The 15,012-nt window shown below is 40.2% G+C and overlaps 1 protein-coding gene across 2 annotated transcripts in view; it reads right to left on the bottom strand.

Annotated features, from left to right (window-relative positions):
* The window catches only part of rps6ka2 (ribosomal protein S6 kinase, polypeptide 2), a 51,745-nt gene extending 37,274 nt beyond the window's left edge, over window positions 1-14,471 (bottom strand). Inside the window, exons 1-2 of one of the 2 annotated variants that reach the window (XM_036960427.1) lie at window positions 14,344-14,471; window positions 3,590-3,737 (exon numbers count right to left, since the gene is read on the bottom strand). In XM_036960427.1, the coding sequence (XP_036816322.1) occupies window positions 3,590-3,688 (99 nt within the window). In that variant the 5' untranslated portion in view covers window positions 3,689-3,737; window positions 14,344-14,471. Of the gene's footprint in view, window positions 1-3,589; window positions 4,267-14,343 lie in introns of those variants that run through there. The other variant, XM_036960426.1, reaches the window with a different exon arrangement.
* Window positions 14,472-15,012: the final 541 nt, after the last annotated feature.

Genomic DNA, 15,012 nt, shown 5'->3' with positions numbered 1-15,012 from the left:
TGTTAAAAGTTTTAAATATCCAATAAATGTCGTTCCACTTCATGATTGTGTCCCACTTGTTGTTGATTCTTCACAAAAAAATACAGTTTTATATCTTTATGTTTGAAGCCTGAAATGTGGCAAAAGGTCAAAGTTCAAGGGGGCCGAATACTTTCGCAAGGCACTGTAAGTAGCCTACATAAAAATAAATTAGCAATCACAGATTGCCACGTAAAAAAAATATGGATTCTTACAAATGATTCATCTCTTAAAATATAATAGTCCCTAATAAACAAGTGAGCAGGTAGGCCTAGCTACACCAAATCCAGCCCGCATTAGGCTTATTTTAGGCTATTCTTAATCATGTGCACCTTAATTTGGGAGAACAGACTCGTGGTAATGGCTGTAGCGGAATTGTATCAAATACATCAAACATGGTTTCCATGTGCTTGATTCCAGTCCATTCGCTCCGTTAAGCCATTATGAGCCATCCTTCCCTCAGCAGCCTCCAATGCATCTCAGTAACAGTTGCAATAAGACCAAGTACCGAATACATTTAGGGCAGGGGTCCCCAATTACAGTGCCAGCCATAGTGAAGACATCAAAACTATGAAATAACACATATGGAATCATGTAGTAAGCAAAAAAGTGTTAAACATATTTTATATTTGAGATTCATCAAAGTAGTCACCCTTTGCCTTGATGACAGATTTGCACTCTTGGAATTCTCTCAACCAGTTTCATGAGGAATGCTTTTCCAACAGTCCAAGGTCCCACATATGCTGAACACTTGTTGGCTGATTTTCCTTCACTCTGCAGTCCAACTCCATCCAAAACCATGTCAATTGGGTTGAGGTTGGGTGACTGTGGAGGCCAGGTCATCTGATGCAGCACCATCACTCTCCTTCTTGGTCAAATAGCCCTTACACAGCCTGGAGGTGTGTTTTGGGTCATTGTCCTGTTGAAAAACAAATAATGGTCCCACTAAGTGCAAACCAGATGGGGATGGCGTATTGCTGCAGAATGCGGTTGTAGCTCTGCTGGTTAAGTGTGCCTTGAATTCTAAATAAATCACAGTGTCACCAGCAAAGCACCCCATACCATCACACCATCTCCTCCATGTTTCATGGTGGGAACCACAAATGCAGAGTTCATCCGTTCACCTACTCCGCATCTCACAAAGACACGGTGGCTGGAACCAAAACTCTCAAATTGAATCAGACCAAAAGCACAGATTTCCACCTGTCTAATGTCCATTGCTCGTGTTTCTTGACCGTAGCACTCACGTCCGTAGCCATGAAGTGCTTTGAAAGGTTGATAAAAGGCTCACATTAACACCATTATCCCAGAACTCCTAGACCCACTCCAACTTGCATACCGCCAAACAGATCCACAGACGATGCAATTTCAATTGCACTCGGCACTACCCTTTCCCACCTGGACAAAAGGAACCCCTACGGGAGAATGCTTTTCATTGACTACAGCTCAACGTTCAACCCCATAGTGCCCTCAAAGCTCATCACTAAGCTAAGGATCCTGAGACTAAACACCTCCCTCTGCAACTGGATCCTGGACTTCGTGACGGGCCGCCCCCAGGTGGTGTGGGAAGGTAGCAACACATCCGCCATGCTGATCCTCAACACTGGAGCCCCTCAGGGGTGCGTGCTCAGTCTCCTCATGTACTCCCTGTTCACCCATGACTGCGTGGCCAGGCACGACTTCAACACCATCATTAAGTTTGCAGACGACACAACAGTGGTAGGCCTGATCACCAACAACAACGAGACAGACTATAGGGAGGAGGTCAGAGACCTGGCCGGGTGGTGCCAGAATAAAAACCTATCCCTAAATGTAACCAAGACTAAGGAGATGATTGTGGACTACAGGAAAAGGAGGACCGAGCACGCCCCCATTCTCATCGACGGGGCTGTAGTTGAGCAGGTTGACAGCTTCAAGTTTCTTAGTGTCCACATCACCAACAAACTAGAATGTTCCAAGCACACCAAGACAGTCTTGAAGAGGGCACGACAAAGCCTATTCCCCCTCAGGAACTAAAAGGATTTGGCATGGCTCCTCAGATCCTGAAAAGGTTCTACAGCTGCAACATCGAGAGCATCCTGACTGGTATGGCAACTGCTTGGCCTCTGACCGCAAGGCACTACAGAGGGTAGTGCGCACGGCCCAGTACATCACTGGAGCTAAACTGCCTGCCATCCAGGACCACTACACCAGGCGGTGTCAGAGGAAGGCCCTAAAAATTGTCAAAGACCCCAGCCATAAATTGTTCTCCCTGCTACCGCAGGGCAAGAAGTAACGGAGCGCCAAGTCTATGACCAAAAGGCTTCTCAACAACTTTTACCCCATAAGCCATAAGACTCCTGAACAGGTAATCAAATGGCTAACTGGACTATTTGCATTGTGTGCCTCCCCCACCATACCCTCTTTAAGCTGCTGCTGCTACTCTCCGTTTATCGTCCGAACATTGGCTACCCAAACTATCTGCATTGTGTCTCGCCAACCCCTCTTTTATGCTGCTGCTATTCTCTGTTTATCATATATGCATAGTCACTTTAACTATACCTACATGTACATATTGTCTCAATTATCCCGACTAACTGGTGCCTGTATATAGCCTCGCTACTGTTATTTTCACTGTCTTTTTAGTTGTTTTTATTTCTTTACTTATATATTGTTCACCTAATACCTTTTTTTTTTTGTACTTACAATTGCACTGTTGGTTAGGGCCTGTAAGTAAACATTTCACTGTAAGGTCTACACATGCGGTCTACACAGGCGCACATGACAAATAAACCATTTATCTTTTCCAGTGGTTGAATACATGGATATCTCATGGTGTGGGTATAAAAAAAGGGGCCAAATTTGAGCACTTTTATATATCTCTTTTGGTTTTCAGATCCAAAAAGTTACTTTCTGAGCACATATGTAAGGAAGGTTTCGTAAAAAAAAAAAAGGGGGGGGGGGGGGGGTGCTGCCAAAATGTGAATGAATTCAAATGGGTTTACCCTTTAATAAAAGTATGTTATTTATTTTTGTATAGCATAAGATCAAATCAACCAATCAAATGAGAAGCAAAAACACAGGTAAGGAAACAAACAATTCTGAAAATCAATCTGCAAAAGAGCATTCTGGGAAATATGATTTGAGCAAACATGAATTTGTAATTTTACTCAAGTTTATTCAAATTCAGCTCACTTCTAGCAGTTTGTTGTGTAAACAACACATTAGCAAAACATTATTTACCTTTTCAATTACACTCAAACTCACAGATTATCGTTGATTACGCCATTAGTTGAATTGTTTTTTTGTGTGCGTGTAATACCATGCTAGACAGAATTAAACATGATTTTTAATGAAAATGTTGTGCAATGGTAGTCTACAAAGCTTGTCAAAATGCTGAAATTGTACTGGCAAGTGTAGCCTAATATCGGGTAACAAACAAGACCAACACAAGGTACCACAACAGCCTACCACAACATAATTGAGTGACAGCAGTCAGTGGCAGCTGAATCACACCTTTAGCAAACAAGTATTCTGCGTTATGGCACACACAGCCACAAAGTAGTTGGGCAGTAAACAACAATACACTTACCTCTAATCTGCAGAGGTTCGAGTTTTTGGACCGTGACTTCTTCTGAAGGTAGACGGAAAACCATCTCCTAACTGTAAATTTCTGCATGTTCGTGTCCATTGTGTGCCCCGCTTCAGATCTGCATTGTCAGTCTGTCTTTGTTCAACACCTAAATCCAGATCAGTACACAACAATAGAGAAGGATTTAGTTTCCTCCCAGCCACTCTCTTCTAATCCACTTCCTATATGGCAGATAAACAACCACCAGGAAAACCAGCGATTTGGTCACTGTTGACACCACTGCAGTGTCCGTCCGTCCTTGCTACAGCGCAATGCTTTGATATGCACAAGTATTTCGCTACACCCGCAATAACATCTGCTAAACACGTGTATGTGACCAATACGATTTGATTTGATTTGACAGTGCCATCCAAGCAGCAGTGATTCTGGCGATTACGGTCCTCAGCACCCGCCGCTATCCCTTTTGTCCCGCTGAATCAGCACGGTGCAGTCATGCAATGTGAAGCAAGCGAGGGCTCCCCTCCTCCCCAACATTCAGCTTCTTCTTTTCGCGCCCAATCAAACAGGACTCTCACCGTTGGAAGTACAGAACTACCCCTTCTCTGACAACAGAAAGCAACTAATCCACATGTTCATGATACACCCCTACCTCATGTAGATATCAAGAAGGGTGGACACAGACTCAGAGAGCAGCATGCAATGTTGGTGTGGCATGTTAGGGATGCATGGATCACAGGTGAATGTTGTGGTGTTTTTAAGGCTGTGTTTACACAGGTAGCCCAAACATGTACATCCTCCCACCCTCAGAATAAATTAAGGTTGGAGTGTCAGCTGATTAGGTGTCTGCTTCAGACAAGGATCAGCTAAGAGGAAATCTGATTTTAAACATTGATGCCATATTTATAATTCTATAAAATATATCCAACAAATTGTACAATAAAGTGAGGGAATTATTTCCACTGATGTCCTATTTTTTTTTACATAAATACATATACAATTACATGGATACAGACACATTAGAGATACCCGATAGAAACATTATACTGTTCACACATTAACCAGCTTTTGACATTCGTTTTATAAATTGTTATGGTTGGTATGGGTTTGAGTTGCTGTGGTAGTTTCCACTCAACAGCACCAGTATATAAACATGTTCTTACCACATACTCTTATTTTAAACAGTGCATTTTAGAGAATCTGGCTATGGTTTTATACTGGTGGACATCTCTAACAAATGAAAAATAGTTGGACAGAAGCTAGGGGACAGCCTGTGATAATTCTGTAGACCAGACCAAGTGTAATTAATACTACTCATTTTTTCCACAGATAGCCAGCCTATCTGGTTCAAATGCTCGACCTTCAGATGCTATGAAGGGGGAGTTTAAGTACAATTCTTACAAGCTTGTTTTGGCTGATTTGTAGTTTATTCTTTAGATGTTTGGGGCTGCTGGTGAACCATGATGTGCAGTCATAATCAAAGTGACACTGGACTAGAACACTTGCCGTGCATCTTAACTGTGTCTATAGCTAGGTTTCCATCCAACTGGCAAAATATTTTCATGCCAACATTCTAAAATCTGTATAAAAACAATATGCACATTTGCCGTCAAATTGAGTCTGTGTGTAAATAGGTAGTGCGCATAAAAATGACTTTTGCGGTTAAATTCCCAGGTACTGATCATGTTGCTTAGGTATAGTGAATGTGCCCACTCTAGTATTTGCACATGCGCTCTAGTCAACCGCGCATAGATACAGTGCGGGTATAGCCTACATGATGAGATTATTATGGACAAAGGTGCGATAATTTTTTATTGACAAACGGCAGTCAAGCATTGATCATCATGTCACCAGAATAAGACCCTCGATATTTATTGAAAGGTGCATCAAGCTCATCACCGTGGACTTTCACCACCCTGTGAAGTTAATCATAATTTATTTAATCTGTAAGAAATTGCATGCTTTCCCATGATGTTGTGACATTTCTTTATCCAAAATGTACGTTACTTACATAAAGGTTGGATGGAAACCTAGTTAATGTCAAGCCATTTTGAGGGTGCTGGAATTATATTTTGGATGAACGTGCCCATGCCTACATCAGACTTTTGCAGTAGCCTAATAATATTAAAATACTGTGACTGGTTGTGTTTATGCTACATATAAAAGGTAATACATTTTAAAAGTTAAATGACAAATATTTAGGCTATATTGAAGCGTTAGGGGCTAGGTGTGCGAGGAATATCCGCCCAGATTGGAGGAGGAAGAGCCTTCTCACTTGAAAACAATGATGCAATTATTCATAGCATTGTGGTGTTGTCGGCTAGTCTAGGTAGGATAATTGTATTGTCCCTAAACAAGATCAATAGGGGAGCTTTTTGAGCTGAATGTCTCATGTGTTGACTGTTCTTTCAAGCACAATGATGCACCTGGCCTCCCCGCTACCTATCAAACTATTCCTATTTGTTCTTGTGGATTCATATTGAACATTGATGCAGCTTTGAATGCTTGTATGTGTGGTATGATTGATAGTTAGCCTATTGCAGATCTTGACAAATGATCCTCCTACTACTATTGTCACTAAGAATGGTGGACAGAGGGCAGGATAGATACTTACTATCGGGGAGGTGCATGCAAGCAGATGAGGAAATTTGGCTAGGATGTAAGAAATTATATAGAGTAAACCTTGCAAATTAGCGACTGTTAACCTGGGAAAAAACGCACTACCCTCCACGGTGCTCAATAAAAAGAAACACAACTGCCTCAAATCAAAAATAAATCAAGTTAGACAACCCTCCCCTTTTTTTGACCACTCCCCCACCCCAGTAAACTAATAGTGTTTTCTAATGCAAGAAATAGACCTCTGAACCTTTCACCTACTACTACCTGTCAGGGCAAGGAGATTGAGGTTGTAACCTCATATAAATATCTTGGAATTTTAATTGATGACGGCCTCTCTTTTAAATTGCATATTCAACAACTTACAAAAAAATTGAAGCTGAAATTGGGATTTTATTTTAGGAATAAGGCCCGTTTTTCTTTTGAAGCCAGAAGGAGGCTAGTATCAGCTACATTTATGCCTTTACTAGACTATGGGGATATTTTATATATGAATGCTTCTGCTCAGTGATTGAGATCAATTGACACTCTTTACCATGGCACTTTGAGATTTATTTTAAACTGCAAAACCCTTACACACCACTGTACTTTGTATACCAGGGTTGGCTTGCCTTCTCTAGTCACTCGTAGGCTCAGTCACTGATATACTTTGATTTACAAAGCCATTTTGGGTTTACTACCTTTTTATTTGTGCATTTTTGTTCAGAAGTGTGGTGGGTACTCTCTTCGTTCGCTGGACTTTATCCTGCTAACTGTTCCAAATGTCCGAACTGAATTTGGTAAAAGGGCTTTTATGTACTCTGCGCCATCGTCTTGGAACACCTTACAAAATACTTTTAAACTGGAAGAATTTGTCCCGATTGGTGTTTTTAAATCACTGATGAAGGATTTTGAGGCTGATTCCCTGACCTGTCAATGTTTTTAATTTGCTGTTTTATACTCTTGTGAATTCAATGGTTTTTACTAGATTACTTGTAGTTTTTCATGTTGTCTGTCTAATTTTTTTGTAATGACTTGGTGCTGCCTATCTTGGCCAGGGCGCTCTTGAAAAATATATTTTAATCTCAATGAGCCCTTCCTGGTTAAATAAAGGTTAAAAAATAAAAACTTTTTTATTTTGAACTGTCCCCAGGAAGATGATTAAGATCAAATGCAAACAACCTTTACAAAATTAGAATGCCGGTAAATCACTAATTTGAAATGTATAACCCATGTACTCAATTGAAATGTACAATCAATCTTGCTAGTGTACATTGAGAATCCTAACGACCTCTTAGGAGTAGCTCATTATATAATGTACATTAGTTTATCAATATGGGAGCCATTATGATGAGAACTCCATTAGGCCTACCATCTAACCCCATGACCTCTGTCTATACTGTAGAGGGTCGTCACAGCACAGCTACAAATACATAAACAACTTTGAATAGGTTTACTGTGTAGAGATTGTTAATGAAATGATGCACACACTTAGCTAGTTTATGCAATGATGTATTAGGCCTACAATACAGTGAAAGTATCTTTGTAACTGGTTAAAGTGGTACCTAAGCCAATGCTTTGTACAAATGGACAAATCTGATGTTGCAGAGCCACACTGAAACCTTCAGATAGAACATATTTTTCTCCTTCTGCACGTGCAGCTTAGAGGTAGTGAGGTGAGAAATACCCATTGCAGTGGATCAGATTTTTTTTCACACTCAAATGTTCCACATTCATCAGAGCATGCTTACAGTATATGAACATCTAGACATAGCTTATGTCAGGGACTGTTGGGAATAGATTGCACTTGTACCAGTACATTCAAACAGTGGTAACAGTTGTTACCAGACCTATAGGGACGCTTGCTTCTGTTCTCACATTGGGGACAATGCCTCTAAGAATAACAAGCTTATAATTAGCAATGACCCAGTCCCAGACTCACCAGGTCATCGTCTGATCTAAGCCTGATCCAGAGGCTATGGGGAGGACAGGACACCAGACCAGACGTTGTCAGGGGGAATAAACAACTTTTCATACACCTGTAAGTTTAAGATAATGATATTTTCACCAAATCTTGTGAAAAACATAATTGGGACAAATGTGTCACTATTTTCCAGAAGCCTCTACAGTTGTTTGTTTAAAGCAGAGCAGTACTTTTATAGTTGTTAAAAGGCCTGCATACACTGTATGTGGTGAATCTTCAGTAAATGTGAACATTTCCATAATACCTCATTCCTTTGGACAACACAAGGCATGTGGGACAGACAGCAATTTATTACACCCTGGTGGGTTTTGAATTCCTAAACAAGACTGCTAAATAGCTAATCAACTGGCTTCCTGGACTACCTGCATTGACCCTTTAACTAACTCTCTTGCACTGACTATGGACACACACACACTGGACTCTACCCACACAGTCACACATACTTACACTGACACCCAAACACACGCTGCTGATACTTATTTTACCCTTACCTACATGTTGAGTACATAGCTACCTCAATTACCTCATACCTCTGCATATCAACTCGGTACTGGTACTCCCTGTATATAGCATGTTATTTTCTACTCCCTATATATGGCCATCTTATTTTACTACTTATTTTTGTTTGTTATTCACTGTCACTATTTCTATTTTTTTTCAATTGTATTTATTATCTTTAACTCTGCATTGTTGGAAAAGGACCCGTAAAAAGCATTTCACGGTTAGTCTACACCTGTTGTCTACGAAGAGTGACAAATAAATTTACACCCTGGTGGATTTTATATTTGAAAATAAAAAACAGAAACGTCTGAGTGATTCTGCGAGAATCTGTCCATATGTTAATATCTGTGAAATACTACAAACAACGAGATAACGAGTCATCCACAAATGTGGTAATGGCACAAAATATCATACCTAGAAAAAGCCAAAAACACACTTTAGATTGGAATTTCATGGAGTACTGTCTGACAAAGATAATAAAGGTCTCAAAACCAATCTTTCATATCTTTGAAGAGTCACTGCTGTGAATATATTCCTTATTGGTGTGACTTCAAAAGAATGTCAGGATTTGACATGTAAACCCACTTTAAAAAGTCAACACCCTACTTTGCAATGATAATGTCAAGACTTCAAAGTGCATGCTTTAGTGGATATAAGCACCTAAAAATGTTCCCCTTTGGAGCAACCGTAGAGCAAAAGTGCTGCGGTCTGTTTCTCAAAACAAACATCAGAGAGGATTTCATTCAAAAAGCTTTACCGTGTCTTTCTTGACATACCCGCTTTCCATACAGTAATTTACCTGGAAGGGATTGAACCATCAGGTTTCTTATATCTGACTGGGATTCATGATACAGAGCTGTTCCCCCATTAAAGTACATTTTCCTAGTTGCAATAATGTCCTTAGAATCTGTTCAAGATGTATAAGACATGTCTATATGCAATTTCTTTATTTTAGATCCACAGGATGTGAAAAAAAATTCAGTCATCACTTCAGTTTGTATAACAGTCATATGGACTGAACATAATTGTACTGGACATGATCCCACTCTGAGAACACAGATGGAAGGTGGGAGTAATCATGCAAATATTTCCTCATAGAACCTACTGGTGTTGTGCAGAACTAACTACTTACATTGACATATTGAGCACATCACAAAAGGCAAGTACAGTCCATAATAATAATAATTATTATTTGGTGTGTGCTTATATTTTTCCTATTTCACATGCACAAGTGTGTATTAATACAGATTTTGTTTTTGCACACTTTTCCTTGAGACTCCTTCCGAGTGGGGTCACGGCCAGGGCCTGGCGTTATCAACAGCAAGCAACCCTGGCACAATTATGGTTGAGTGCCTTGCTCAAGGGCATAGACATATTTTTCACCTAGTCGGCTCAGGAACTCGAACTAGCAACCTTTCGGTTTATTCGGATCCACATTAGCATATGGAACATTTCTGGGATCTTTTATTTCAGCTCATGAAACATGGTACCAACACTTTACATGTTGCATTTATATTTTGTTCAGTGTAATTTGCTAAATTACATTGTTTTGCAATGAAGGTCCACTGTAGCCTCAACAGCACTCTGTAGGGTACCACTATTGTGTTGTTGGAGGACAGCTAGCTTCCGTCCTCCTCTGAGTACATTAACTTCAATACAAAACTTAGGAGGTTCATGGTTCTCACCCCCTTTCATAGACTTACACAGTAATTATGACAACTTCCGGTGGGTATCCTCCAACCTATCAAAGCTCGTGCAGCATGAACTGACATGTTGACCACCCAATCAAAGGATCAGAAAAGGAATCTAGTACTGAAAGCATAAGCTACTGCTAGCTAGCACTGCATAAAATGTGGCGAGTAGTTGACTTAAAGAGAGAAAAAGATCATAGCTGAAAAGTTTTGAACAAATTAATTTATTCTAAAGTGAAGGAGGTACAAGAGAGAGGGAGAGAGAGAGCTATATTTCATTTTTTTTCTTCACTTTCACTTACTTAGCTAGCAAATGCAGGTAGCTAGTTTTTTCGACTCAAATACTTGGCTCAAACAGAGGGATGCTATGTTAGCGAGTTGGATATGACTATCCAACACTGGAACTCTTCCAAGTCAAGGTAAGCTTTTGGTTTCACAAATGTATTGCCACCGGGGCCGTCGGTGTAAATGCTAAACTGCTTACTACACTGTACTGCATGATTGTAGCGGGTTTACTAACGCGTTAGTTCTATTAGCTATGTTGACTGGTGAACTTTGAAGTTCACAAACGAAGGGAAAGGGTGAGGAGGAGAGCGTGTAGATGCGAGAAGGAACACACAAGCTGTTTAGTATGTGGCTATGAAAGTGAACTGTTTGCTTGTGATCAGGGGTGCATTCATTCAGCTGATTCTGTTGAAAAACATTTCTTAAAACTGAAGCAAACGGAATGAAACGGGGATAAACACACCTGAATTTGTCCAATAGAAACTCTCGTTTGCAACTTTTGGACTAATGATTACACCCTCTATCAGATAGATGCAGGCAAGAATGGGCAAGGCAGTATTGAATGTGTCACTGTCTGTCCATGTGTCACTGTCACCTCAAATCTTCCTCTCAACCTGTGTGCACCTACGTTGTAAACTTTCATTTATAGATAAGGTTGTAGTAACCTCATGATGGGAATAGGGAACATTTGAGTATTATGTAGTAGCCTAAACCTATTGATATTACATTGAACTGAGTGAATGGAATATGAATGACAGTCATCCAATATGCTGTAATAGAAATAAGGCCATGCTCATAAAAACAATTATCGTCCTCCATCCTCTTAAATGGCACCAACCACCACTGAAAGCTGAAAGGAGCATATCTATATTATTACAGACAAATAAAAAAGCCAATTAGCACAATGAAATTAGCTAATTTCGAGAGATCTTTCAAGCAGATTGTGTAAACCTCTCACACAGCACTGGTCCCCATGGAGCTGAAAATTAATAACTGTCTGAATACAGTAGTAGATCTGAACCTTAGCCTGCAGGTATAAGCTTATGACATGTCTAAAGCAGATTTTTTCATACAGTATATCAGAACCTTACATTTATGTTCAAGTCATACAATAAATTAACTTCTATGAAATGCAAGGCTTGTAGTAGTGTATCCATATTACTGCACTCCTTAACCTTTAGCAGTGGGCTAAATCAGGGTCACACAGAGGGTTTCTTGGTAGTCAAACAAATCAAATTGTATTTGTCACATGCGCCGAATACAACAGGTGTAGTAGACCTTACAGTGAAATGCTGACTTACAAGCTCTTAACTACTTTGAAATAATAGTATACACCTCACACACACATGGTTCTGGGTTTTTAAAAACGAAGACACCTGTACCATGTCAGATATAGAGTTGAAATGCATTCAGTTTTGAGTTTGCGTCCCAATATTACACTTTATCACAGACGACTGAAATATTACAAAACCGTTTGACATAGGATTTGAGGTTTATATTTGTTTGATTAATTATGAAAAATATGAATATTCCATCCATGAGGGAGCTTTGGTTATTCTACTGCAGGATATCCCTACAGAGGTTTTTACACTTACCTAAGTAGTATTAAAATACCTGATCATAATACTGTTCCTTGATAGAGATAGACATTAATTAAAATAAATGTGTTGAGACACAGTATGGAAAACTTATCTTTTTTAGGAAGGTACGGGAATAGATTCACTGAGCACATTATTTGGGCCATTGTTCATGCTCAATCATGTGAAAAAGTAATGTATTTCACATCAGCAAAACATCCTCCTGAAAAACTGTCCATTCCACATTACCCCTCAAATATCATAATGTACATTAATGAGAAATGGCATGGTTGTCAGTGCAGTCCAAACCCTTGCTTAGGGAGGGACTCCTTTGCGTTGTTGTCTCTAAATGGCTGGAAGAACTATAGTTAGGCAGGAACATACAAGCTATAGAGGGCTTGAAGGCAGAGATACTGAAGTGGAGAAGTATCTGACTTGCAGCCAGGTCTGACCTGTGGCTGATTAGAGTTATCTTGCCCAAAGCCAGGTGTGTTGTGATTCATATAGAGAGCAATCCATTAGGACCCAGACTGTCAGCCACACATCTGTATGGTCTTCATGTCTGTCTCCTGTTCTCTCTGCTCTCTGGAGAGTCACAGGGCAGAGTGGTAACCCTGGTGGTGTTTATAGGTCTGCTGTGAAAAGATAGGTCTCCTTGTCTGCTGTCAACTCACCTGTGCAGATGCACATGTTCAAAACAGCATCTATTACAAAATCGTTTGACGTAGAAACACAGGCTTTTCGGAGGTTTAAATTTGTTTTATTAATTATGAAATTATTTAATATATTAATATTCCATCCATGAGGCCACTAGAGGGCGCTTTGGTTATGCAACTGCAGGTAAAGGATTTTAAATATCCCTGCAGAGGTTTTTACACTTAACTAAGTAGTATTAAAATACCTGATCATGACTGTTCCTTGATAGAGGTAGACATCTGCAGTTGACATGATCTTATTGTGGATTTATTCATTTCCTTGAAAAGTTGTGATTCCTTAGATAACTGACGCATACAGTGCATTCAGAAAGTATTCAGACCCTTTGTATTTTTTCCACATTGTTACGTTAAAGTCTCAAATGGATTAAATCATTTTCCCCCATCAATCTACACACAATACCCCAGAATGACAAAGCGAAAACAGGTTTAGACATTTTTGCAAATGTATTAAAAAGAAACAGAAATCCCTTATTAACTTAAGTATTCAGACCCTTTGCTATGAGACTCGAAATTGAGCTTAGGTGCATCCGGTTTCAATTGATCTTCCTTGAGATGTTTCTACAACTTAATTGGAGTCCACCTGTGGTAAATTCAATGGATTGGACATGATTTGGAAAGGCACACTGTCTATTTAAGGTCCCACAGTTGACAGTGCATGTCAGAGCAAAAACCAAGCCATGAGGTCGAAGGAATTGTCTGTAGAGCTCCGAGACAGGATTGTGTCGAGGCACAGATCTGGGGAAGGGTACCAAAACATTTCTCCAGCACTGAAGGTCCCCAAGAACACAGTGACCTAACATATAACTACACAATTCTAATCACCGCATAGGTGAATAGCAATGATAGATTTAACCAACTTACTACCATAAAATGCCTTTGTTTGAAAATCTGCAGATCTCTCTTATTGTCTCTGACCTGTGCATCACTGAATGATTACCCGCCTTTAACTACATTCTGGAGGACAGACTGAGCACCGAGAATGAATGTATTTCTAGGCTTTGTGGTTTTGAGAACTACACAGGCACTGAATGGAATATATATAGGAACTCTGCATGCATCGCCTGTTGTATTGCTAACAACTCATGTATTCCTGAGTTAGCCAGTATATCATACTTATTTGTATGTCTTCCAAACTCCTCCCTTCTATTGAAGCATTTTAGAGATCAACACGTAAGATAGCTGGATACTCTCACTACAGCGCATCTCTCTGATTCAGAGAGTTTGGGTTAAATGCAGAAGACACATTTCAGTTGAATGCATTCAGTTGTACAACTGACTAGGTATCCCCCTTTCCAGTATGTGTCCTCTGTATCCACTGGCTATTCTTACTGCTATACTACAGGAAGTTATAATGGAGGATATCAGATACTGAACATGTAAAACACAGATACTGCTTTAGCATACTAACCTGCGCTATATTCAGGAGCTCTTCATAAGGACCCTCATCTTCGGTTAACGAGGCGAAGGCACTGTCGATAGACAACGTCTCCATGTCTGCACATGCCAAACTCAGCCTTACATTCCCGCTCACTCCAGTCAGGGAGTACTGGCGATGACTCATGGTGAAGTTACTTCCTTTTCGGCCCCGTCACCCTTACAGGAAGAAGGGCCAACACAGGATCTCTGCTCTCCTCTACCACAGATATGAGTGAATGACAAAACGGTTGCTTTCAAGGGCATCCAGAATTGCTCTCAGCCATAACCATTATCTCTGGGACCAGGTCCTATTAATTCACACTGCTTAAAAGCCAGTTGGCTGGATCTGACTTACAACCTCCACAAAGAGGCATCTACCCTGGCTATAGAGGAGCTGAGGTATAAGGCCACGAGTGCTCTTGTGTACAGTGACTATCCCATGCTGTCTCTGTTGACTTGAGGGCATAAGACACTTAACTCTCTTCAAAAGGAGAGGGAGGGAAGAAGAGTGAAATGCATTTCTAATGGGCCTTGTCACCAATTAGGAAGCAGTGATGTAGCCGAGCCATTGTTCAGCCCTCGGAATGGCTGTGAGCCAGAGTTTTTTTAGTCAAGAAGAATCAACCTGACTACTTCACTCACTGATAAGCTTCAATAACCA

This window comes from Oncorhynchus mykiss, chromosome 23 (genome assembly GCF_013265735.2).
Source record: "Oncorhynchus mykiss isolate Arlee chromosome 23, USDA_OmykA_1.1, whole genome shotgun sequence".
NCBI lineage: Eukaryota > Metazoa > Chordata > Actinopteri > Salmoniformes > Salmonidae > Oncorhynchus > Oncorhynchus mykiss.
This window is presented reverse-complemented; position numbering and strand designations above follow the sequence as displayed.